Below are 24462 nucleotides of genomic sequence, written 5' to 3'. Positions count from 1 at the left end.
CCCCCTCTTACTTGACGTGAACTGTCACTTGAGCGAAAGGGATAGACTGCTTGTTTACAAATGCAGATTCGCCCTATTGAAATGTTACTACGGTCTTCTCCCGACCTGTGTAAATAAATAGTTTTAATTTGTTTACGTCGTGTTTTATTCGTGGCTGGTGGCCACGATCAACTCCGCGGGGCACGTCGTAACAAAAACCATGGCTTGTATTTTAAACTTGTGTCAGAGGTCACGGACCCTTAGAAAAATATTAGCAACGGCCAATAAAATTTCTCTAAAGCGACTCAGCATAAGAGAAATCGACCTTAATTTCTACTTCCTTCGTTTGAGCTTCAAACCACAAAAACGTGACCGCAATTATCACGCAATTCACAGGACAAACACCGATGCCGTATCAACCGACCCAAACACAAACCCTTGTTTACCTTCCCAATAAACACATTTACCCAAGTTCGCCGTCGATTCGATGATTGCGGGATCGAACGAGTGTTTAAATTAGACCAAAATGATTGTGTCTATTTTTGGTTCTGTTTACTAGTTTTCGATTAGTGCACTCTTGTTTTCAAACGCTCTCACCTAGTCGAGGATGATGCGTTTTGTGGGATGTTTTCTTTTGATCTAATTAAAATAAACATACTGTGATAGTTATTTTTACAACAAGATTGTTTTTATTCGTGTCGATATGGTTTTTGGTCACTTAATACTAAACGGTGTGCATTTTGTTGCTTCAACAAGTTAAACAAAAGACTCTCTACCACTACAGAATAAACATTTGGGTCTGGTCACTAGTTAAAAGAACAATATCGGTTCAGTTTGGGTAGAGTTATTAGGGGTAAAGCATATTAATGTAATACATAACAGTTCTCCGGGAAACAAGTTGCACAATCGAACAAAAATACAAAACGGTACACATGAAACAGAAAATGGAAGTTAAAAGGTAATCTTTGTTAAACAAAGCGAATGCACCGAAGCTTTTTCTTTTGTTCTATACTCGTGTCTTTCATTGTGAGTGTGAGTTGATGCTGTTGGCTTACTCGTCCAGGCAGATCGTTCGGAGGATGGCCTCGCACACGACGTACGGATCACAGTTGGAGCTGGGCCGACGGTCCTCGAAGTAGCCCTTGCCCTCGTCGGCGACGCCTCGCGGAATTCGCACGGAAGCTCCACGATTGGCAACTCCTAGGAAAGAGAGTTCAAAGGTTGAATCAGTACGTGGTTCAAGGTTCGTTAGTCGCACTACTAACCGGCATTAAAATCGTGGATCGAGCTGGTCTCGTGCTTTCCGGTCAGACGTCGCTCGTTGTCCTTTCCTCCGCGCGGGTCGTACGCCCGGATGTGGCGCTCGTGGCACGTTGACAGCTTGGCGATGGCCTTCTCGATCTCGGCCAGACCGCCCTCCTCGCGCATTGCCTGCGTGGATACGTTGGTGTGCGCACCGGCACCGTTCCAGTCACCGGGCATCGGCTTCGGGTCCAGGGTGGCCACGATCTGCAAGCAACGAAACCAAATAACTTAGCGATACCCGCTTTAAAAGAAATACGCCGCAAGCCCCAACTTACTCCAAACTCCTCGGCGATACGGTGCAGCAAGAACCGCGACATCCACAGGTCATCGCCCATCGAGATGCCCTCGCACGGTCCCACCTGGTACTCCCACTGGGCTGGCATCACCTCCGCATTAGTTCCGCAGATCTTAACCCCCGCGTACAGACAGGCCCGGTAGTGAGCGTCAACGATGTCCCGAGCGTACACTTTGTCCGCTCCGACGCCGCAGTAGTACGGTCCCTGAGGTCCCGGGAACCCGTTCTTGGGCCAGCCAAGCGGACGACCGTCAATGTCCAGCAGGGTGTACTCCTGCTCGATGCCGAACCAGGGCTTTTCGCCGGCGACCTGGTCACAAACCTCGCGGCACGTGCGTCGCTTGTTGGATTCGGTAGGGCGGCCGTCGAAGCGGTACGTCTCGCACATCACCAGGATGTTGTTACCCCGACGGAACGGGTCCCGATAGATGGCCACCGGGTGCAGGTACACGTCCGAGTTGTGGCCTTCGGCCTGGTAGCACGAGCTGCCATCGTAGTTCCAGATGGGAAGGTCTGTAAGTTCCAGATGGGAAAGAGTAAGATTGAGTATTAGGTATGAGTGGTTCTCTACAATTTTGCATTTCAACTTTTCATTGTTTTTTTTATTTGGATGAAACTTTGTCTCTATGCCAGAAGAAGTCATTTTGCATAATATTCGAATCAATGAAGATGTCACTTTACTTAGAACAACTAACTTTAAAGTAAAATAGATAAGTAACTTTGGAAAGTACGTAACTTACGGCCGTCATCTACAATCAACTTATGGTACGTTCGTTTGATGGCTAGTTCCACACTGAGTGCCGCACTCAGAGCTGTCAAAGTGTTTCTTTGAAGAAACTCGCGCTAGTTCCGCACGAGTTTCGCCGCCATCTTGGAACTGAAACTCTAGTGACGCACTCGATATTTTTTCAGTTTCATGCCAGTGTCAAGCACACTGACAGATGACGTTCGATTGAACCAAAACTGACACCGACGAGTGCGGCACTCAGTGCCGCACTGGCTGTTCAAACGAACGTACCATTAGAAAACTTGCTTGGTTGATAAACGTTGCTATGCAGTTGTTTGTTTACCTTTGATATGGTAACGTCAACTTACCGTAGAATTTGATATTTTCCAAACCCTACGTCAAGTTTATAATTTGATTACATTTCCATTGATTCAAATTCTTAAGCTAAGTGCAATTTTCTAAGTAAAGTGATTATAGATAGCTCATATGTGTCACCTACTATTGCGGATTTTTCCAAATACTTTTTAAGTTAACTTTCATCTATTTTTTTAATTGAAGGGAATCACACATTTTGCAGAAATCTTTACAAATGACTTAAACAAATAAAGCTGACACTTTTTTTGCTCATTGCAAAAATTAAGTTAAGAAAATTTTAACAATGTAGCAGAATAACAACCGTTTGGCTAGAATATTTGTCTAAATTTATATTCTTTTCACTAAATGTTTTTTTTTATAATATTAATATAGAATATTATAAAAAGTTTGCTCATACTTGTATATTTTTATGAACATGGTCAAAACGATTCAATACGTCGTAATCACAAACCGTCACTTTTTAAGGGCCGGTATACTGTTCAAAAGAAAGGGGGTCAAGAAACAGCTTTACGAACGGCAGAAAAAAAGAGAGGGGGACTTTTTTTTTGGGCTTTTCTTCACCCTTTCTGGCTTGCTTTCGCTACCGCCTTTGCTACCCCTAGGGCGACCAAATTTCCCGGGTTTTGAATTTCCCGGGAAACGGGAAAAATATTTTTGGAATCCTGGGAATTCCCAATAATGTTCTGTGAAATTGTTTTGTTCTGTTCCTGTTTTAACCAAAGTCATTCAAAACATCATGCAAAAAATGGCTAAATAGTTACCTTAATTCTTTTCCTGTCCTTATTTGCCCCAAGTACCAGTGTTTGATGAAAAATAATTTGGTTTGATTTTTTTTCCAAATTTAAAATTATAAATATACGTAGATATCTCAATCTTTAAAAATATATAAAATCAGATTTTTCAAGGGCTAGGCTTTTGCAGATCGGTACACTAAAATTTTAACTGTTTTCCCTAATACATCAAATTTATTCGGGTGTATGCCGAATACAAATGATAATGCTTTAAAATTACTATCGATTATGAGGTATTCAACTGTTCATCCATTTCCAAATCTTAATTTCCAGACCAAAATTTGTTTTTTTCTTTATTTCGGGAATTCCCGGGACAAATTATAAAAAAATCCCGGGATTCGGGAATTCCCGGTTTTGGAAAAATCCCGGGAATTTTGTCCCGGGAATTCCCGCGGGATGGACGCACTAGCTACCTCATTTGAAATTTTCTTAACCGGTTTCTTCCGAAGTGCAGCGGAATTAAAAGGAACAACTCGTCGCTTTGTGTTCATAGTACAAAATGTCCCAAGAAACATATTTTTCAATCAATAAATTTATTTAATAAACCCGATTTAATATCACCAGAGGTGAAATAGAGCCTTTCTTACATAATGATAAAACTCCGAAAAATATATTGGTGCAAGTGCAGTTAATTTTTCAGAAACATAATGATACCACCCAGTGAGAATTTGACCTAAAGCTTAGAATCTTTTTAGACTAAACCTCGAATGCATTTTTTTTTCAGAGGTACATTATGGGTCGAAAGATAATTATATTTAATTAAGAAAAACTTATTGCATTGATTGCATTAGAAAAAAATAAAGGGTACGCAGTCTTTAATGTTAGTCTATGATTAACTTAACAAAATATGTATCGATATTGCTCTTTGTCAATCTATTATGAGAAGCGAAGCGCAAGCGTAAATGGGCTGGCGTTTAAGCTTCGACTTGGCGACTTGTCGATCTTTCGAGCGAGAACGAGACAGGACTTCGAATTTGATGTTCAGTATTTGATTCTGTATAAAACCAAAAATTTAATGGGAAAAATAGGGTAAAAATAAGACGAAAAAACTAATGCCAAATCTCTGGAAATACATTTTGGAAATGCTTCAAATTTTGGGCCCAGTTTATGTTTATGGCGCAGTTTATGCAGTTTATGGCGCATGTTTTCGTATGGCTTTTTGTTTGAAACTAAAAATGGCTTTGACCACATTTACTGGTCGAAAATTGTGAATCGAAAAATAAAATGTTCGTCTCCGACCCCACGGCTACAAATCTGAAACATAAAAATTGTGGGTTTTACGAGTGGTTTTCCAATGATGGAAGACCAAGTCGGGAAATCGGGAAAAAGTCGGGAATTCGCCAAAATCCGCCAAAAATCGGGAAAAAGTCGGGAATTTATGATCTTTTGTCAAAAAGTCGGGAAAAGTCGGGAATTATAAGCAAGCTTGATTGAAATATTTTGTACAATTCTCAAATTGAATTCACTCAATTCTGCTTTAATAACTTACTTTAAATTTAAGCTTCTTTTCACTATTTCAATATATTTGAGTATGGAAAAGCTGTTTAAGACATTCAAAATCTTAATTAATATTGGAGTCTTTGACACAGATCTTCATAATATTTTTCATGAATCATATGATCTCTATAATTTTTTTTATCATACAAGAGGTAAAGTTAATGAAAAACTAATATAAAAATAGAGCCTAATGGCCAGCTTAGAGTTATGATTCTATTTCATTTTGTCACATAGATTGAATATTTGAAAACAGATTCCAACTTGAGTTTGGCAATGGTTTTTTGACAAATATTTTTAATTGTTTAACTAAATTCTTTAAGTAATTAAAATGTGTTTTTTTAATGTTGCCGTTAAACTTTTTTTGTGAGTATGGTTAAATTACTACTATACATAAAGCTTGATTTACAGTTTTCGGAAAACTTAAATATCGAATAAAATCCAAAATTTAAAAACTTTTTTACGTTTTGAAAACATAAAGAAAATTTTGAAATTGCAAAAAAATAATCCAAGAAATTTAGAGTTATTGCAAAACTGTTTAAAAAAATTGTCTCTTCAAACATTTTGCTTAAAATAAGTGGTAAAACATAAAATCATATCTAACTAAATGTTCATTGGAAAAAATAACAGTTAAATACTGACCACTAGATAAATTAACATTGATTTAAAAAAACAATATCAAAAATTACAAAATTAAAAAGGGAACCAGGCAATTTTTTTTATGAATTTCTTGACATTTTTCTAAATCCTTTGAATGAATAATTTCTGCAATTGTGTTTTAATCATTCTTTGATTTAAAATGACGATGAAGTTTAAAAAAAATAGGAACGAAATTTTAAGTTCAGTTATCTTTAACTTTTTGTCATTTCCAGTTGAAACGAAGTATCAAAAACTATACTTTTGCCAATTAAAAAAATAACATGAATGTTATAAATATTGTTGAACTTTCGATAATTTTTTCAAAGACTAATTGTTTGTGTTTCTACTCGGAATCATAATACTGAAGTTTGTGAAGTTTTTTTCAATTGTTGTTTAGTTTCTGTATTTTCAAAAAATGCCTATATTTGGATTATTTTTAAATACATTTAATTTTTTTTCGGTGGTTAATATTGACTTTTCTTATAGAAAGTTTTTTGTTTGAAATCATTCTTTAGATAAGAAATGCGTATTATTTGAGCATTCTGGAAAAGTCTGGAAAAAGTCGGGAAAAAGTCGGGAATTTGAAAATGGGATTTGAGTGGTCACCCTGTTCCTGGAAGACACAAATTTTTAAGAGCGGATACAGACATCGCACAAGTATTTCAGAAAAAGAGCTCACAACAATCAGGCTTTGAGTTCCGGGTTTCGGGCCAAAACTCAATCGAATTTTTCTGGGACAATTCCCCGCCGCGCACGGTTTTTGAGATTTCTGAGAAAAGCGTTTTTCCAAAAACAAACCTTAAACCTTTCTTTTGTAAGAAATGCAAAAATCAAAATCTTTCAAATACCGTCCAGTCCAGACTCGGTTATCCAAAGTTTCGATCATCCAAAGTTTTGATGATCCGAAGGTTTGTATGGGACCTCAATAATAAATTCACAAAAAAAAAATATTTTTTTCGCGTTTTTGTTTTTTTTTTTTTTTTTTTTTGTTATTAATTTGAGTTCTGCGACACAATTTTAGTCAAATTTGAATAGTTGTTTGCCTATTTAAAAAAAAAAACAAAATCTGGAGCTTTTTTTAAATAGTCCAAGAAACCAGATTTTCAGTTTTTGCTTTTTGAGTAGGTACCCCTGATTCAAGACGGTTACAAAAACACCCAAAAAGCAAAAACTGGGAATTTGGTTTATTGGATTTATTCAGAAAAAAAACTCCAGAAATGAAAGTGTGCAATGAGTTTTTTTTCCGAGGGCTTCAGATAATCGAGTCTGGACTGTAATAAGATAGATTGCAAATATTTTCTCTGAGGGACCCTAAAATTTACCAAGTATTTTTTAACTAGGTTCAAGGTTTCTTGGTTAGGCCGGGACCAACATTTTCAGACAAGTCTTGTCTCGGGTTTGTAATCGTGTTTTGTTAGTATGTTTTTGTTCCAAGGTCATTCTAAACTGCAAAAATGCCTTTCCTAACTAATTGTTTTATTGTTGTTTCTTGTATATAGTTATCATGACATTGTACTCTATTGTTGTTCTCGTTAATTTACTTAGCCAAATCAAGATCTTACGGCGCCTGAGATATGGATACAGCGCGTTGCAATGCATCATCGCATCGAGCGCGTCGCATGCTCTGTAGTCGTCGCCAGGTCTAGAACTAGTTTGCTAATTCGCAGTAGGAAAATTACAGCCGACCTTCACCGAACCGCTCGCAGCCCGTTTGGAGGTTATTTATAGACCTTGGTGGTGTTGACATGGACACTTTGAGGTCAGTACGCGCGTGGGCCCGTCGTAATTGGAGAAAAGTCTATTAATTTTTCACTAGGAAATACGCTTCCGTGAAGAGATGTACAGTGGTCATGTTTGATCGACGTCTTCACGGGGATTCATTCTGGGAAATGTACCCTTTGTTTACAGAATAGTTGCACTGTTTGATTGGTTCTGTGTGTGTGTGTGTTGTGTACACCGGAGGTAACCAGATATTTGTCCGCGCTAAATTGCACATTTCCGTCGCCCATTCAAGCGGTTCAGTTTGCCGGTCGTTCGCCGCAGACGGTCAATATTTACTGCTATCCCTTGGCTTCAAGTGTTGTTGTTGCTAATCAAATCTTCAAAAGTCCCCACCATATGCGAACGCGATACTGACTCAGAGTTCAGCGAGTGAGGGCGTTAAGTGGTAATTGCATCGACTGTTCACGTGCATCTTCGCGGATTGACGTGAAGATCGCATGCCACATGCTGCGTTTGTTGGTTCAAACACTGACGGCTACTTTCAGATGTTCATGAATTTTGTTCACCAAAACCCAACAACCTGTTAGTGTACGAACCTGCCGTTTACGGCTATATCCGCGTGGCGTACGAACGTGTTAGATGCTGCAAGTTGTGCGAATCTCCCCGTTTCGCCATAAAAAAACGTCGGAAACCGCATTTGACTTTGAACTTGAGAGACGTTTAATTACTAGACTTGATGTGGTGTTGTCTACGTTGATGATTTCAAGGTAGATTAACAGTTTTATGGAGAACGCCTTTAAAAAAAAAGTTGCTCTGCCTGCAGTTCGCAGAACTCGTAACTTGGAGGGTCACTCTAAGCACTCACCACTGGGTTTGTCCGGGATAAAGTCCAGCGTGCGGTCCTTGCAGCGGACGTTCTCGCCGGTGCCGTCGATCCAGATGTACGTCGCCTGGATCTTGCCCTCGGGCATCGGCAGGCTCATGTACTTCTCGATGAGCGTTTTGTTGATGTGCGCGTTCGGGGATTCCTCCAGCGTTTTCGACATTCTGTAAAGTTGGGAGAAGAAAAAAAAAAATTATAACGATTTGTTATGTTATATTTGCAACAATTGTGAACTATACGTATTAGTATAGCACAGTCGTTTATATAACGTGGGGGTGAGGGTGTAGGATGACATGTAAATGGGTTCAATTACTAATTAGCGTATTGTTGTTCTCGGCTGACGGGAAACCACGCCAGATTGTGATGCAAAATCTAGAATCTTGTCGAGCATTATTTAACCCTCTACAACCCAACTCCGCCGTTAGACAGTCTTCGATTTAAAAATCGCCAAAAATCAATTTATTTTCATTTTTTTTGTTTTATGTGATTTTACTAATGTTTTAAAAAATGCATTTTTTTTCAGAGGTCAACTTTGGTTATGTTTTGCCTTCCTCACCTTACTGAGGGAAGGCTATAAAATCACTCGAAAAACGAACTCTTTGATTAGACCTCCTAGACATTCCGTCATTTATAGGGGAGAGTGGGGAGACTTGATCCCCTTTTTTTGTATCACACATAACTCTGTCAATTTCTCACAAAACTATGATCTTTTTGCATGAATTGAAAGCTTAAACATTCAACTATGTTTGGCTGATAATGGTACTTCATCAGATAAACTCTTCGAATCATGCCAAACGTTTTAAAAAAATATTTTGAACCGGCATTTTCAAAATGTTGGGGGTAATTTGATCCCCCTTTCAACATTTTGAAGAAATCTTAAGCAAAATGTTTCTTATTCATTCAAACTTTTTATTTTCTATAAGTCACACAATTTTAAATTAAACCTGTACGTTTGTGTTCAAAATATAACAAGTTTAGCATGTAAAATATTTAAAAACTTAAAATTTTCTTTTTTAGACCAAAATTGAGCATGTTTACAAAAGCTGGTATATTTTTTGTTTGCAAAACTTTTGAAAAACGTTTCAAACTGCAGTAAGTTATGTACAACTATACTAAAGGAAACTATGTTCGAAACCCAAGCCCAATTATTTAATCTTGAGGCTGATTCCAGTGACTGTAAAAATGCAGGGATCAAGTCTCCCTAAACGCACTTTTTTAAACAATTGATTGTAAAAATAGTATGACGATAAATTTAACATCAAATGCGTAAGGGTTTTGGAGTTGATAAGTTTATCAAACAATTCATGTATAAAAAATATATTTTTGAATAATTTTTGAGTGTTTTCTATACTTATCAAAATAAAGAAAAAAGATCGCTTGGAAGTTTTTTGCAGCACTTCTTAGAAAAATGTGTGTAACTCAATCTAAACATTTTTTAATTTTTTTCTTTGTTTTCTACAATAAGTTTTAGTCAATTTCGCACATCTTTCTAGAACAAAGCTAATTGTTTTACCCACATGCTGACGAGATACAGGCTTGGGATCAAGTCTCCCCGGGGATCAAGTCTCCCCACTCTCCCCTACATATCGACACATAATCACCTGCTGAGTAAATGTCTGTGAGTTTGGCTGTATGTCGACATGTGTACCGAAAAAATGTCACTGGAATATCTCGTCACTTACTGTGCCGATTTTGACCGTATAAGGCTTTCTAGTCAGAAATTTACCAATACATTCAAAGTATGTTTACATTACAGCTGGACGATTGTTTGCATCAGGTTTCCTATCTCTTTCTAGCAAAAGTTTTTTGTCAGGCGACTTCTAGCTGGTTTTTTTTGACTGACCGCCCGATATGTCAGCCAACATACTTCGCAGGGCTGTGACAGCTCGAGCTCGATCATTGTTTGCATCAGGACACTGTGACGAGAAGTTCATCATTTTTGAGTTAAATTATATTTTTTTCACTGGGCCTAGAATGCCTTATAGAGTTATTTACGTGCGCATGTATTGCGTATACATACACGAAAAAAAGTGAGGTTAAATTTTGTCCGGCCAGCAAAATCAAATGGTGCGCTAGTGTGTGTACGCGAAACGTCATAAAGCTCTATTGGCCTCTTTCGAAATAAGCTCAATCTGTTTCTCCACGGCGGTGTATGTACAATCTCGACAAAAAGTCTGTAGGGACCATCCATAAACCACGTGGACACTTTTTTGGGAATCTCTTACCCCCTTCGTGGACAATTGTCCATACAAAAAAAAACTTTTTTCTATGGATCGTGGACAATCGCCATACCCCCCCCCCCCCTAAAGTGTCCACGTGGTTTATGGATGGTCCCTGTAGGCAGTCTGTTTTTTTACTCATCACTTATTTTTATTAGGGCCTCTTTGGTGCTGCGATCACGTTAGGGACGATCCATAAACCTTGTGTTTTACTTACAATCTTTATATTTGAAGTAAAAAGAAGTATGCAGTAATTTTGGTAGTGTCCCAGACAATGCTATGCCTTTACAATTGAAATGATAATGGTGCCATTTTATAGCAAAAAATGTGAAAACATGCAAAAATTTCAAAAAAGTGACTGTAAAAACATGAAAATAAATAGACAGGCAAAATTAAATGATAGGAGGTAGCATAGCCCAAATACTACCAAAAACAAACATTAACTAAACTAAAAAAATATAATACTAAAAAAGAAACAAGAAAAACATAAAACAAGAGAAGTATAGTTTTTCATAGAACATAAGTTGCTCAAAGTGACCTCCTGAACACGGGAAAAATTAAAAAAAATTGGGCAGTAGAGGGTTAAAAACATGTTTTTTGCAATTCCGTCGTGAAACTATCCAGATTTTTAAGCGAAAATGGCGTTCGAATGATGAACGCCCGAAATGTCAAAATCACGCAGTGGTACCAGGCAGCTGTCCATACGAAGATGATGTATGAAAATTCAAAAATCTGTATCTTTTGAAGGAATTTTTTGATCGATTTGGTGTCTTCGGCAAAGATGCAGGTATGGATAAGGACTACACAGAAAAAAAATGATACACGGTAAAAAATGGGTGATTTTTATTTAACTTTTTGTCACTAAAACTTGATTTGCAAAAAAAAACACTATTTTTAATTTTTTTCATTTTATGTTCTAGGGGACATAAAATGACAACTTTTCAGAAATTTCCAGGTTAGCTTAGCTTAGCTTAGCTTGGTTGACCGTACTCTAGCCGAGCATAAAGCTCGCAATAGAGGAGAAAATCGTGACGTCAGAAATGAACTCAAATGACTCAAAGTTCATTTTGTGAGTGACTTTAACATTTTGGCCTAGTTTGACAGCTACCTCGTTCCCAGGTTTTCTGTGGGAGAGAAAAGGAGGCGAATACTTTATGAAATTCATACCTGTCAAAATTCCTAGCCTCAAAATTTTGTCGCGAGTTGCTTTTCTCCTCTATAGCTAGGTTGGCACCGATAAGGAAAATAAATACCGTAAACCGGGGTGACTTTGATAGGATAAGGTTTTTCTCAAGATTGTTATTTTTAAAACATGTACTGGGGTAGACTACACAAAGTCCATGCACTATTTCGGAATAAAAGTTTTTTCAATAATGTTTAAAAAAATAGTAACGTTTAAAATTCTTAGTTTTAATTCCGGGGTGGCTTTGATAGTCATAGTTTTTCTTGTTAAAATCATATTTAAGATGTTCAAACTTTATTTGTACCTTCACCAAAGTAGCTGATATAGTTTTTAAGAAGAAAAAAAATAATGTTTATATTTAGTTAACTAAGTGTATAAGCTTTTAAGCAAAATACATATAAATTTAAGGTAAAATTGTTAAAAAGTCGAAATTTCGCCTAAAATTTGTAAAAACTGGTTTTGTTTATAAAATTATCGATTTAGTTTGCATTTTTTACAGAATTTGGAGCACGAATCACAAGTTTTCACATTTTAGATGAAATTTATTTAACTGAAATTGCTTATAAATTTGGTGATTTTTTTTTTAAATGGTGTTTCAAAAACACATATTATTTATTATTTACAAATTTATTTAACCTTCTCCTAGTGGAAAATTGTCCAAAGAACACTAGCGTGCCCAGGTTCTCAAGGAAGGTGGGGCAAAAATATTAGAGTTTTGAAAATTTCGTCGTTTATGGACACCCCCTGCCCAATTTTAGAACAAATTTCCGAGGATGGTGGGGCAATTGCCCCATGTTGCCCCACCCTGGGCACGCTAGTGCCAAAGAATCCGAAAATGCATTCCGTTTTCCGGTTAAAAATCATGTTCATTGAGAAAATCATGACACTTTGAGAAGTTTAAAATAATGATTATCATCAACATTTTCTTAACTATAGTTAACTAACTATTTGAACTTGTTTAAATTTTATGAAAAGTTCTTCTTGAGATACTTTGAACACTTCTCTACCACGGTCAGTATGTTTCTAAACCATTCCTTACGTATTTTAATTGTACTCTTCATTTTGCGGAAAAATCGCAAACCTATCAAAGTCACCCCGGCTATCAAAGTCACCCCGTTTTACGTCAGGAATGTGCCGAATGACACATCACCACTAATTTCTAGAGTTTTTTTTTGAAAAGGTCCAATAAACCAATTTTTTCAGTTTTTGCTTTTTGGGTGTTTTTAAAACCGCCTTGAGTCAGGGGTATTAAAAAACACCCAAAAAGCAAAAACTGAAAATTTGGTTTATTGGACCTTTTCAAAAAAAAACTCCAGATTTGTCCTTTTGGTCGACTACTCACGATCAACTGGGGAGGTGGGGAGGGGTTTGATGATTGGATACCCTATAGAGATGCCTAAGAACTTAGACGACCTCCAAGATACCCCGATTTGGAAAAGGAAAGGAATTCATGGGAAACTTCACCGACGAATGAAGTAGTGCGTAGATCATTCAACAAATACAAATATGAAAGAATAAATAAATAAAAATGATAAAAAATGGAAAGATCTCACCAAGTACCAAATATCCAGATTATTCTTCATTTCTATCGCATCGAAAACATCAAGCTTCAGTCTTGAGAAAACTGTTTTTGCTGAACTTCCGGAAACATGCCAAAAACAGCCGGATCGTTAGCGCCTTCTGCTGGAGATTCTTGAATTAAACGGGACGCGTGAGCTCAGGATCAATTCCCCGATAAGCAAACTCTCGGCGTCCAAGACTGTTGTTTTCACTTGCCAGCAACTTTGCCTTCGTACACTTCCATTGCAATCGTTATAACTAGCCACTTCCGGAAGTTTTTCTTCGAAATTCATTGAATTTTCGGTTAATTCAAGGTAAAATATTGAAAATAAAAATGACAACGTCAGAAAAATCGCGTCCGACCGTGCGCATGGCTTACTTCTTTCTCCAGCTTTTCAGAAATTTCTAGGAAAAAAAATATGGTCGTAAATTTTTTTAAAGTTTTTTTTTGAATTTAGATAAAGTTCACCGTTTTCAAGTTAAATCCATTTTTAGGTGACTTTTTTGAAAATAGTCGCAGTTTTTCATTTTTTTTAAATTAGTGCACATGTTTGCCACTTCTGAAAAAAATATTTTTGAAAAGCTAAGAAAACTCTCTATATTTTGCTTTTTTGAACTTTGTTGATTCGACCCTTAGTTGCTGAGATATTGCCATGCAAAGGTTAAAAACAGGAAAACTGATGTTTTCTAAGTCTTTCCCAAACAACCCACCATTTTCTAACGTCGATATCTCAGCAACTAATGGTCCGATTTTCAATGTAAAAATATTTTCAAAGTTTTCAAATCAAGACTAACATTTGAAAAGGGCGTAATATTGAATGTTTAACCCTTTCGAAATGTTAGTCTTGTCACTCAATCGAGAGTATCTTAGATAGATAGAATACTTTGAAAACGATATTAACGATGAATAGCTTAGAAAGCTCCTATTGGAACCCAATGTACTCTGTACAATAAACTTGCGAAATCACGAAAAAATGAAGTCTAATTTAAGAGCAAATGGGAAACAATTTTATTTAAGCCGGATAAATGCTCAATGTCTTGTGACAAGTTTTTGCATAAACATTGAACAGTCATGCATGGACAGGGCAAAAGAAACCGAAAAGCTACGATATCTTCAATACTGAACAAAACCTCGATAGGCAAGCAACTACAAAACGAATATATCTCGAGCCACAAACTATATGCGCCAGTATTCGAAGCTCAACTTGAAAATCGATGCAGTGTGATTTTTTGACGGTTTTTCCGATTAAAATTCATGCTGAATCGTAATATTTTACAAGTTGGATAAAATGTTATTTAACGTGTTTTTTCCGATTTTTTTTCTATACATAATCTATAACTACTTCGCAGAGTTAGTTTCACTAAATTGAAAGAAAATGCCTTCTCTTGATTCAGATATTCGAATGGTTTTCAAAGCATTTTTTGCATGGAATATCTTTTCATTTGTAAAAACAACTGGAGACATTTATCAATGAAATGATAAACGCATTATTGATGCTCAAAATTATTAGTTTTTCTTTTAATCAAAATATTAAAAACACTTTGCTTTGCCTTCAACACTTAAAATGTCCATTTTGCGTTTTTAATCACCAAACATTTGAAGTCCCTCCTAGTCTTGCCGCACTTTTGTTTTGAAAAGAAAACCCCAAATTTTCTTTTTCAAACATTAACTCATCAACACATTTTTATTTAGAAAAGGCAACTCACAGAAATTTGTTCACCATTTTGCCAAACTTTTAAAGCTATTACACTTCACCAAAACAAAAAAAAATAGCTAAATTTCCACCAGCGTTCAGCTCCTTAAGGCTCACCATCCACCGTCCGACTGAGGATGGCCGGGCCGTGGCCACGAGAGTCACTTTTATCCGGTGCCACATGGGCGAAGGTGCGAAAAGTTCCGCATCTGTGACGGTGTGGACGGTGGAAGGCCTTTGCGGTATTCTGCACACGGGTTAGAAGTTATCGAGAACGACCACGATCCCGTCCGGTGGCAGCCGATTTAGTGGGGTAACTGGGCTGATTTTGGGTTTACATTTTACAAATTATATTAAGGTATTTTTGAAATATTCAATTATTCTCTTTTCTCAGTCTGAACGATTTTTTTTTCATTTATTGATGAAAATTGACAACAAATCCTTTTACCCTATCTCTAGACGTCTTAGGCGGTTTTGACATGTTAGCAAATTATTTAAACTTCTGTTAATTAAATCTGCCTGCGATGTTTGCCCGCAAAATTAGGGTATAGTTGAGTTGGTTTATACATAGATTAACGCTTTTATTGCATTTAAATTATATTTATTTTCTATTCGAAAAACGAAACGAAACGAAACTATTGGCACTACGCCCCCCGGGGCATGGCCTTCCTCTAACGTGGGATTTCTGCTCCAGCGCCTCTGACGAGACAGGAGAAACCGGGACCGACGTTTTACTTCACCATCCGATAGAAGCTCAGTGGATAAGGCGGGAATCGAACCCGCGTCTCATAGCATCATCGGGATCGGCAGCCGAAGCCGCTACCCCTGCGCCACGAGACCCACATTTTATTCTATTATTTCTATTATTCACATTATTTTCTATTCGATTTACTATAATTTCACTCTGGATTGCAATGATCAGGAGAATGTATTTCATTATATTGAATAAGTTCTAATCTGATAATCAAACGGTGTTATTTATCGTGTCAATATTAATAGTTCAATTCACCAGTATCGCTCTCCGATACTGCACTATCAATTAGTATTCGTCGAGTGCATTCATGAAAAACCGTGTTTGTTTTTTAATTCATTGCATCGTGGCTGATGATTTGCATTTTCCCATCGTGAACGAAGACTCCCGCGTGATAAATGGTGCGCATTTACGCTGGTGCAATTCACAACACTATAGTTTACGAATATTTAAATGTTCTATAGCCAGGTTATCGTAATGAACTTGCACACTAGCCGCATCTGGTGTGAGGGTGTGAATAGTATCGTGCTTTTGCGTGTTATTTATTACGCTTAAATACCCGATATTCAATGGCACTCAATCAATCAGCTGGGCCTGTACTTTTAATTTAGATTGAATTTAAGTAATGGGTCAGAGAATAATATTAATCTCGAACTAAAAAAAAGATCATTTTTTGAATGTCAACTCTAATCGATTCAACTATGATCAAATCTTAAATAATAATCAACTCTTTAAATTACAAATTACATATTATCTAGTAAGCCAAGAAATCGCCAAAGTTGACACTGATGGAACCCATCAGTCAATCTTTTACTTCCCACCTTTGTAGGCCTATTAAGTAATTAGACAGTTGCTGGTAATTTGTAGTGGAAGTCGTGCGTGGAAAGTTTTTTTTTCAAATGCTTCGTATCTTTCTATTTTGGGAGGGGCTAGCTAACTTGACCTTGACACTGCTGGAAGGTGATGCCGGAAATTAACTTGTCTTAAGTTATGCAAAGTTCAGATATTTGTTGATGTAATTTTATTCCATAACAACATACCTACAACGGTTTTAAGCCAAGGAAAACTAGATTGCACAAAAATAACATAAAATGGGGTAACTTTGAGCCAAGGGGTGACATTGTACCAACTAACAAAAGATTGCTTCGATAAGCTTGAATTTTATGTTAATTTATTTATTTGTAGACGGATTAATTTGGTCTATTGTTGTTCCCACAAAGCAATTTGATGATATTGCTACGGAAATCTGCTAATTCTGTTTGAATAAAGTCTGTTGATTTAAAATTGAATTAATTGAAATAAATTTAAAATCTCCTGGAATCCTCCGAATTAGAAAATGATGATCATATTTTTCAGTAAACTGAATCAACTCCTACTGAAATCAAATAAAACAATCAAAATATTAGGGCAACAAATTTTGTGACGTGGCAAGTTCTGTTCTGTTTTTTTTTTTAGTTTTAAATCGTCTACAACTTTCATCATGAAATCCGTAGAGTACTTCAGCTATCATTTAGCTCATATATTTTTGTTGTCCTGTGTAATGATTATAATTAGCAAAAGTTTAATAACACAACTTCCCACAGGATTAATATTTCACACCAATAAACTATTTTCCAACTTTGCAGTTATCGTCATAAAATATAAAAAATGAAATAAAATAACATTTTATAATTAATTAAATTTATGTTGAATTTTTAACCCCAAAAACTCAATCGTGTGCTTTTGAAAGTTTTTTTTCGGAAAGCTCAGCTAATTTTGCATAAGAATGACCCCTTGGACGGTTGTTGTGACTCGTGCATTGCGAGAATCAGATTTTTTTAAAAAAAAAAAATATTTTTCCGGTATCCGGTTTGTTTTTTTTTTATTTTCGAAAAATCCCCAAATACAAGCAGTGCACAAGCCACAACAATCGTCCAAGGGGTCATTCTTATGCAAAATTAGCTGAACATTCCGAAAAACTTTCAAAAGCACACGATTGAGTTTTTGGGGTTAAAAATTCAAAACACTGGTCAAAAATGGTCAAAATCATAACTTTTTCAAATAACTTTTTTTGTAAAATTCTGATAACTCGTGAAGAATACATGCAAACTCCTTATGTATGAATATCAAAATTTTTGTTTTTGTCTGCTCTACAACTTTGTAGAACATTGTTACACTCTAAAATGTAACCCTGCAAAGTTAAAAAAAACACGTAATCTTAAAATGAAAAAAAATGTTCTAAATGAAAAAATGACCCTTCTGGGTTATTTCAAATTCGAAAAGTACATTAAATTTCCCATAAAATGACATGTCTCACGATTTTTTACAGTTGAGTAACGTGAAATGGCAGCGATTTTAAAACTATTTTTTTAATTTTTTTGATGAAAAATACGCTTTTTTTCGGAATTTTGAGTACGCCATCAAATCGGGCGTCTAATTTTACACAAAAGTCCCTTTAACACCAAATTTCTATCCCTTCACGGTTGCGAGCTACAAATCGCTGAAAAACGTGTCCTGGTAAAAAAACAGAAAAATTAAAGGGGTCGTACCGCCCCACCGTCACGAGATATCGAAAAATGGACCTCGGATTCGTGATCAAGAACCCCCCCCCCTTCATGGACAATTGTCTATCCGAAAAAAAAACATGTTTGTATGGATCGTAGACAATCGCCATAACACCCCCCCCCCCCCTAAAAGTGTCCACGTGGTTTATAGATGGTCCCTAAGCTTTGTCTCAAAATGTTATTTTTAAAACATGTACTGGGGAGGCCATATACAGTCTATGCAATATTAGTAGTAAACAAGTTTCTTTAATAGTGTTAAAATAAAAATTCGTTGAAAATTCGTATTTTGAATTCCGGAGTGAACTTGATAACGTTTTGATCTGAAATCCGGACACTTAGTAGCATATCATTATTGTTATAGCTGACAAAAAATCATGTAACAAGTTGGAAATGTAGAAATATCATAAGGATAGTCAGTTTAAGATAATGCATGCAAAATATGTCTTTTCTAACAATTTTTCATCAGAATTTTTTAATAAAAATTACTTTTTGTGCTTTTAATCCCGGACACTGATAAAAGCTGATTCGAAATTTGGACAGTTTTGCTTCAAATTCCGGACACTTGATTTGCTTATGAATCGTACAAATATGGACTGAAATGTTAGTGAATGGCATTCTTTAGGTTTCAAATAAGCTGTTGACATTGTTTTGATGTCGATATTTGATATAAAAAAAATCTAGAACTTAAGGAAATCAAAGCAATAAATTTCTTGTTTGCCTTCCCGGTTATATTTTTATTTTATTCAATTGTTTTGACATTAACTATAGCTTTAAAACAAATTTTAAATGAAAGTTGATGTTAGAATTCATCAAATAACACAGTTTTGACATTCAAAATGCGAACATATATCCAGATAATTGATAAAACAAGATAAAGTGTCCGTGTTTCGAACCGTCCGGGAATTCGAATTATGAGCAATTATCTACCAAAAACGGAAATGGATTTTATTTGTATTTTTTTTTTATTTGGCTCAAACTTTATGGGGATCTTCCCTATGACCAAATAAGTTATTTTGTGTCATTGGTTCACCCATACAAGTCTCCATACAATTTTGGCTGCTGTCCATACAAAAATGGAACGTAAATATTCAAACAGCTGTAACTTTTGAGTGATTTTTTTTTATCAATTTGGTGTCTTCGGCAAAGTTGTAGGTATAGTTGAGGACTATTGAGAAAAAAAAATAGTTACACGAAAAAAAATTGCAGACTTTTTAATCAACTTTTTTTTCACAAAAAACCCCAATTTCATATAATACGTATTTTTTGATTTTCGAGATTTTTTGATATGTTTTAGGGGACAAAACCCCGCAACTTTTGAGTCAAAGAGAAACATGGTCAAAAAATCTGCCGCCGAGTTATAATTTTTTGAAAAAATAGTGATTTTTGGAAAAAAAAAACAAAATTTCATGCAAAAACAAATTTGACGTCATTTTTTAATGTAACATTGAATTTTGCAATCGAAAAGTACTTTACATATAAAAAAATCTCGAAAATAAAAAAATACGTATTTTGGGAAATTGAGTTTTTGTGAAAAAAAAGTTGATTCAAAAATCTGCATTTTTTTTCGTGTAACTATTTTTTTCTCAACTATACCTACAACTTTGCCGAAGACACCAAATTGATCAGAAAATTCACTCAAAAGTTGCAGCTGTTTGAATATTGACGTACCATTTTTGTATGGACATCAGCCAAAATTGTATGAAGACTTGTATGGGTGAACCAATGACACAAAATAGCTTATTTGGTCATAAGGAAGGCCCCCACAAAGTTTGAGCCAAATAAAAAAAATACAAAAAAATGGGCAGCCCGTCAATTGTGTCCCCCTCCCCCGCAACCCCGAAATTTTTGAAGAAAAATATTTTGATTTATTTCCCATATTGAAAATAAAATTTGAAAGATATAATAAAAAAATATATTGAAATCTTAATTGGAACATTTACTACCATAGATACAATTCTTTCAAGCTAATCAGTAATTTGATAATATTGCTTTCAAAATCGAAGACTTTTTTGTGATCTATGAGAAGCTTTAACATAAAAACTCCACCCCTACCAGTCGCATTGTTGGGTATCAACCAACATTTTGAACTAGTCGGCTATTCATCAACATTTTCTTAATTATAGTTAATTAACTTTCTAAACTTTTCAAAATTTGATGAAAACTTCTTCTTGAAGTACTAAGAGCACTTCTCTAACAGTGTCAGTGTGATTCCATTTCGTACGTATTCAATTTGTACTTTTCATTTTGTGGAAAAATCTCAAACCTTTTAAAGTCACCTCGGTTTACGGAAGTTTTTTTTGTCCTCTAAAGAAAATAAAAAAATCAATCATTTAAACATACAGATTTTGGGGAATCGAATTTTTACATAAATTTAATTTAAAAAATCTTTTTTTCTGTATAGTACTCCAATTCCTACAACTTTGCCAAAGACACCAAACCGATCAGAAAATTCATTGAAAAGATAAGGATTTCGAAAATTTACGTACAATTTTTGAATGGACAGCTGTTACAATTGTATGGAGCCTTGTTTGGGTAAACCACGGACACAAAATGACTTCTTTGGTCATAGAAAAGTTTCCTCGTTCGAGAATGACAGGAAAAGTTACATTACTTTAGTTTTTAGTTACATTTTGTCACCTTACTGCTATCTTAACAGCGACATACTGCGAATTTAACTCTGTTACGCACATGGTTGCTTCTGATCACTACTCATTTTTGACTCTGAATGAAATGTCTCAACGACAATGCAATATTTAAATTGAATCAAATTATTAGCCATTAGTATTTTATCAACTTTGGTCAGTTCAGTGATTTCAGTTCAAGGATAATCGTAAAATATTGATTTCGTGCAGGTAGGTTAGAGGTTAAATAGAGTTATCTAAGGCCGATGTCACGCACACTAGCACATCATTTGATTTGATCCATAGAGTTATCTACGCGCGCATGTATTGCGTGTACGTACACGAAAAAGATTGAGGTTAAATTTTGTACCCGCCAGCAAAACAAATGGGGTGCTAGTGTGCGTGAGCTCGGGCTTAGATAAATCTATTGTTGCGATACTTCGATGATGTTTGTATGTCTACATTTGAAGATTACATCTCTTTTGCAAAATATTAAAGAATATGTAAACAATCTTGCATTTAATCACTGAACTACACAAAGTTTCTAATATAATACCAAATATTTCACTTCTCGTCTTCAGTTCATCTTTTACCGAATTATCAATATCTCTTTTGGGTTCTTGCTTTGTAGTCCACACTTATTTCAATCATCATTATCATTAGTCACACACTGCATGCTCCCAAAAATGTCCCTTTTTATTTGCTGATGCAGTTTATTTCCGATAATCAGTTTCTGTTTACTGTTGTTGTCCCTCTTGTTGGCAAACACCGTCCACCCAATTCCATTCATCACAATCGGGCGACTTTCGTGTACTAGTTTGTCCCCAAAATAGTTATTGCTTGTACACAGAGTTAAATTGATGAGCAATTGCGGACAGCAAATAACCTCAGACACTTTGAACTCACTTTGCTTAGATTTGGGCGTCGAAACTGGCTTCCAGAGAGAGAGAAAAAAACACTTGCTAAATGCGCACAATTACGCGGTTTTCCAGCTGAATCACACTGAAAAGGGAAAAACGACGACCGATGACGACGCGTGGTACTTTGTTGACTCGATTTGAATCGTACGTGGACTCCGCTCAACGACTGCCGACAGACTGGTCGAAAGGGTCGGGCGCGCGTTGCATTTATACTAGCGTTCGGCGTGAACTGACCGGCTAGTGAGGGCGATTATGTTAGTACGCCGGTTGATTGGGATGGCGATGGGGAGCAGGTCGTCAACAATGTTTGCAGTCGTCAATAATTTACGAAAAAGTTTTTGTTTAGCTTTAAAATCGGTTAAACATGAAAAATATGAACAATTATAAGCTGAAATAGTCCATATATGGATACAGGGAATCAAATATTTGTCCAAATCCAACGCCCCCAAAACTTTTCCTTAAAAAATACAAAAATTGGTTTCTGAAAAAAGTCAAAAAAAAGAGGTCAAATAATTGTCCGTACTAATAAAAGTACAAAATCTGATCGATTTGAGTGAATTCATTTATGAAATGTTGTTTTTGTGTCAAATTCTAGTACCTCTAGCCAGTTTGTGACAACTTTGAACTTCTGATAACTTTGTTTAGTTAGTTTATATTAAAAATTGGTTTAAATTTAGTTTTTTTTATCTGAGACTTTTCAAAACATTAGTTTATTAACAACCATTTTTATAAAATTGCTATTTTTTGATGTAAGAGTCTCTAATGAATAAGTTTTAACAATATTTGTTCAAAATATACATTGTTTTCAAAAATAGTTGCTTATAAACTAATGTTTTGATAAGTTTTATTTTAAAAAACTAAATTTAAACCAATTTTTAATATAAACTAACTTAAAAAAATTATCAGAAGTTCAAAGTTGTCACAAACTGGCTAGAGGTACTAGTATTTGACACAGAAACAACATTTCATAAATGAATTCACTTAAATCGATCAGATTTTGTACTTTTATTAGGGGTACGGACAATTATTTGACCTCTTTTTTGACTTTTTTCAGTTAACTATTTTTGTATTTTTAGTTTAGTTTCAAAAGATCCTTAGCACCAGTTGTAAACAAAGCCATTTTTCCATCAGCTCTCGATCAATTTATCCAAAAATGTTTTGAATTGTTCATCTGCACTTCTTTTGAAGGATTCATCGTCCACTTCCATCCAAAATAAAAAAAAACTAGTTTTTTTTTTTGCTTTTCAAAGTTATGCACACTTAAATAGTGTGATCGATACTATAGCATTATTGCAACCTGTTGTACAGTCATCCCACATATTCGGAACACCCACAAATTCGAATCATTTTTGTAATAATTTGTCAATAACATGCCAAAGCGTCTTTTCTGGCGACCCTTCTATTTTAAGGACCTTTATTTGCAAATTATCTTGCTATTTCACTAGCAAAAGTCGTTTTTTTTAAACAAAAAACTGCATTTCTGGAGTTTTTTTTTTTTAAAAGGACCTATGAACCAAATTTTAATTTTTTGCTTTTTGGGTGTTTTTAGAACCGCCTTGAGTCAAGAGTTTCAAAAACACCCAAAAAGCAAAAAATGAAAATTTGGTTTATAGGACCTTTTTAAAAAAAAACTGCATTTCGAGACTATTTCAGTCAGAGCTGCAAAACACTGCCTCCAAATTGCCTGTTCCATAATTGGAGACTAACTTTTCAAAAGGGCACAAAACTTTTTTAAACCTTTTCACTCAAATGACAGTTTGCATAAGTTCTGAGAGGGAAACACTCTTGTTTACAAAAGTTTTGTGCCCTAATGAAATGGAAAGCCCGAACAGTGGTCCAGATCGCAAAATTAAGTGGAAAATGGATTTTCCGAAAAATGGTGAAGTTTTGGAGCTTTGGTGTCTTCAGAAGAGTTGTTGCAAATGGGAAGGGGCAACTTTTGGTTTGGTTGAAAATAAGGGTGGTGAATGATTAGGGTGATTTCGAAAATCTAACTTTTCAGGAATATTTTTGGGAATTTTTTTGTCTTCTAGAACAATTCTAGAAAGTTTGTGGGCTTGCCAATCCAAGCAACTTTGTCCAAGACACCAACATTTTATCTCGCAATCTACGCCTTCTACGACCAAATTTATAGAAAGCATCTGAGCAAACCTGGGCGTAATATTCAATGTTTGGCCCTTTTAAAATGTTAGTCTTGATTTTAAAATATTTCAAAATATTTTTTTCGAAGAGATCGGAAAATTTCACGATTGTTTCATGTATTAACATTGAAAATCGGACCATTAATTGCTGAGATATCGTCATTAGAAAATGGTGGGCTGTTTGGGTGAGACTTAGAAAACTTCAATTTTCGTGTTTCTTTTTCTTTAAGGCGCTGTATCTCAGCAACCAGAGGTCCAATCTTCAATGTCTCTTAGACAATTTTATAGCAAATTTTCTGAACTTTTCAAAAAAAATATTTTTAGAAATGGTCACTCATGGTCACTATTTTTAAAAATTGAAAAACTGCAAATATTTCGCTAAAATCAAACTTTTGGTGGCTATATCTAGAAAACGGAGCTCTTTATCAAAAAATATGTAAAGTACTTTTTGATTGTAAATTCAATTTTGCATTAAAAAATAATGTCAAACTTGTTTTTGCATGAAACTTCGATTTTTTCCAAAAATCAAGTGATCACATTCCGCCGTGACGTTGCAACGCTTTGACTTTTCTTTTTTCAGTATTTCGGCTGTAACTCAAAAATTACATTGAAAAGGTACG

General features: G+C 35.5%; 1 protein-coding gene across 2 annotated transcripts; it reads right to left on the bottom strand.

Annotated features, from left to right (window-relative positions):
- Positions 1 to 645: 645 nt before the first annotated feature.
- On the bottom strand, positions 646 to 21897 carry LOC6035082 (glutamine synthetase 2 cytoplasmic). 2 transcript variants are annotated; one of them, XM_001845265.2, is made up of 5 exons: positions 21688 to 21897; positions 8193 to 8374; positions 1560 to 2092; positions 1245 to 1488; positions 646 to 1179 (listed from the first exon to the last, which is right to left on the bottom strand). In XM_001845265.2, exons 2-5 carry the CDS (start codon positions 8371 to 8373, stop codon positions 1031 to 1033), a joined length of 1107 nt encoding a protein of 368 aa, XP_001845317.2. In that variant the 5' UTR covers position 8374; positions 21688 to 21897; the 3' UTR covers positions 646 to 1030. The 2 variants fall into 2 exon arrangements, with proteins under 2 accessions (XP_001845317.2, XP_038122526.1); XM_038266598.1 differs by lacking the exon at positions 21688 to 21897 and adding an exon at positions 14880 to 14911.
- Between the last annotated feature and the right edge of the window lie 2565 nt (positions 21898 to 24462).

The sequence above is a fragment of the Culex quinquefasciatus genome, chromosome 1 (genome assembly GCF_015732765.1).
Source record: "Culex quinquefasciatus strain JHB chromosome 1, VPISU_Cqui_1.0_pri_paternal, whole genome shotgun sequence".
NCBI classification, from domain to species: Eukaryota; Metazoa; Arthropoda; class Insecta; order Diptera; family Culicidae; genus Culex; species Culex quinquefasciatus.
This window is presented reverse-complemented; position numbering and strand designations above follow the sequence as displayed.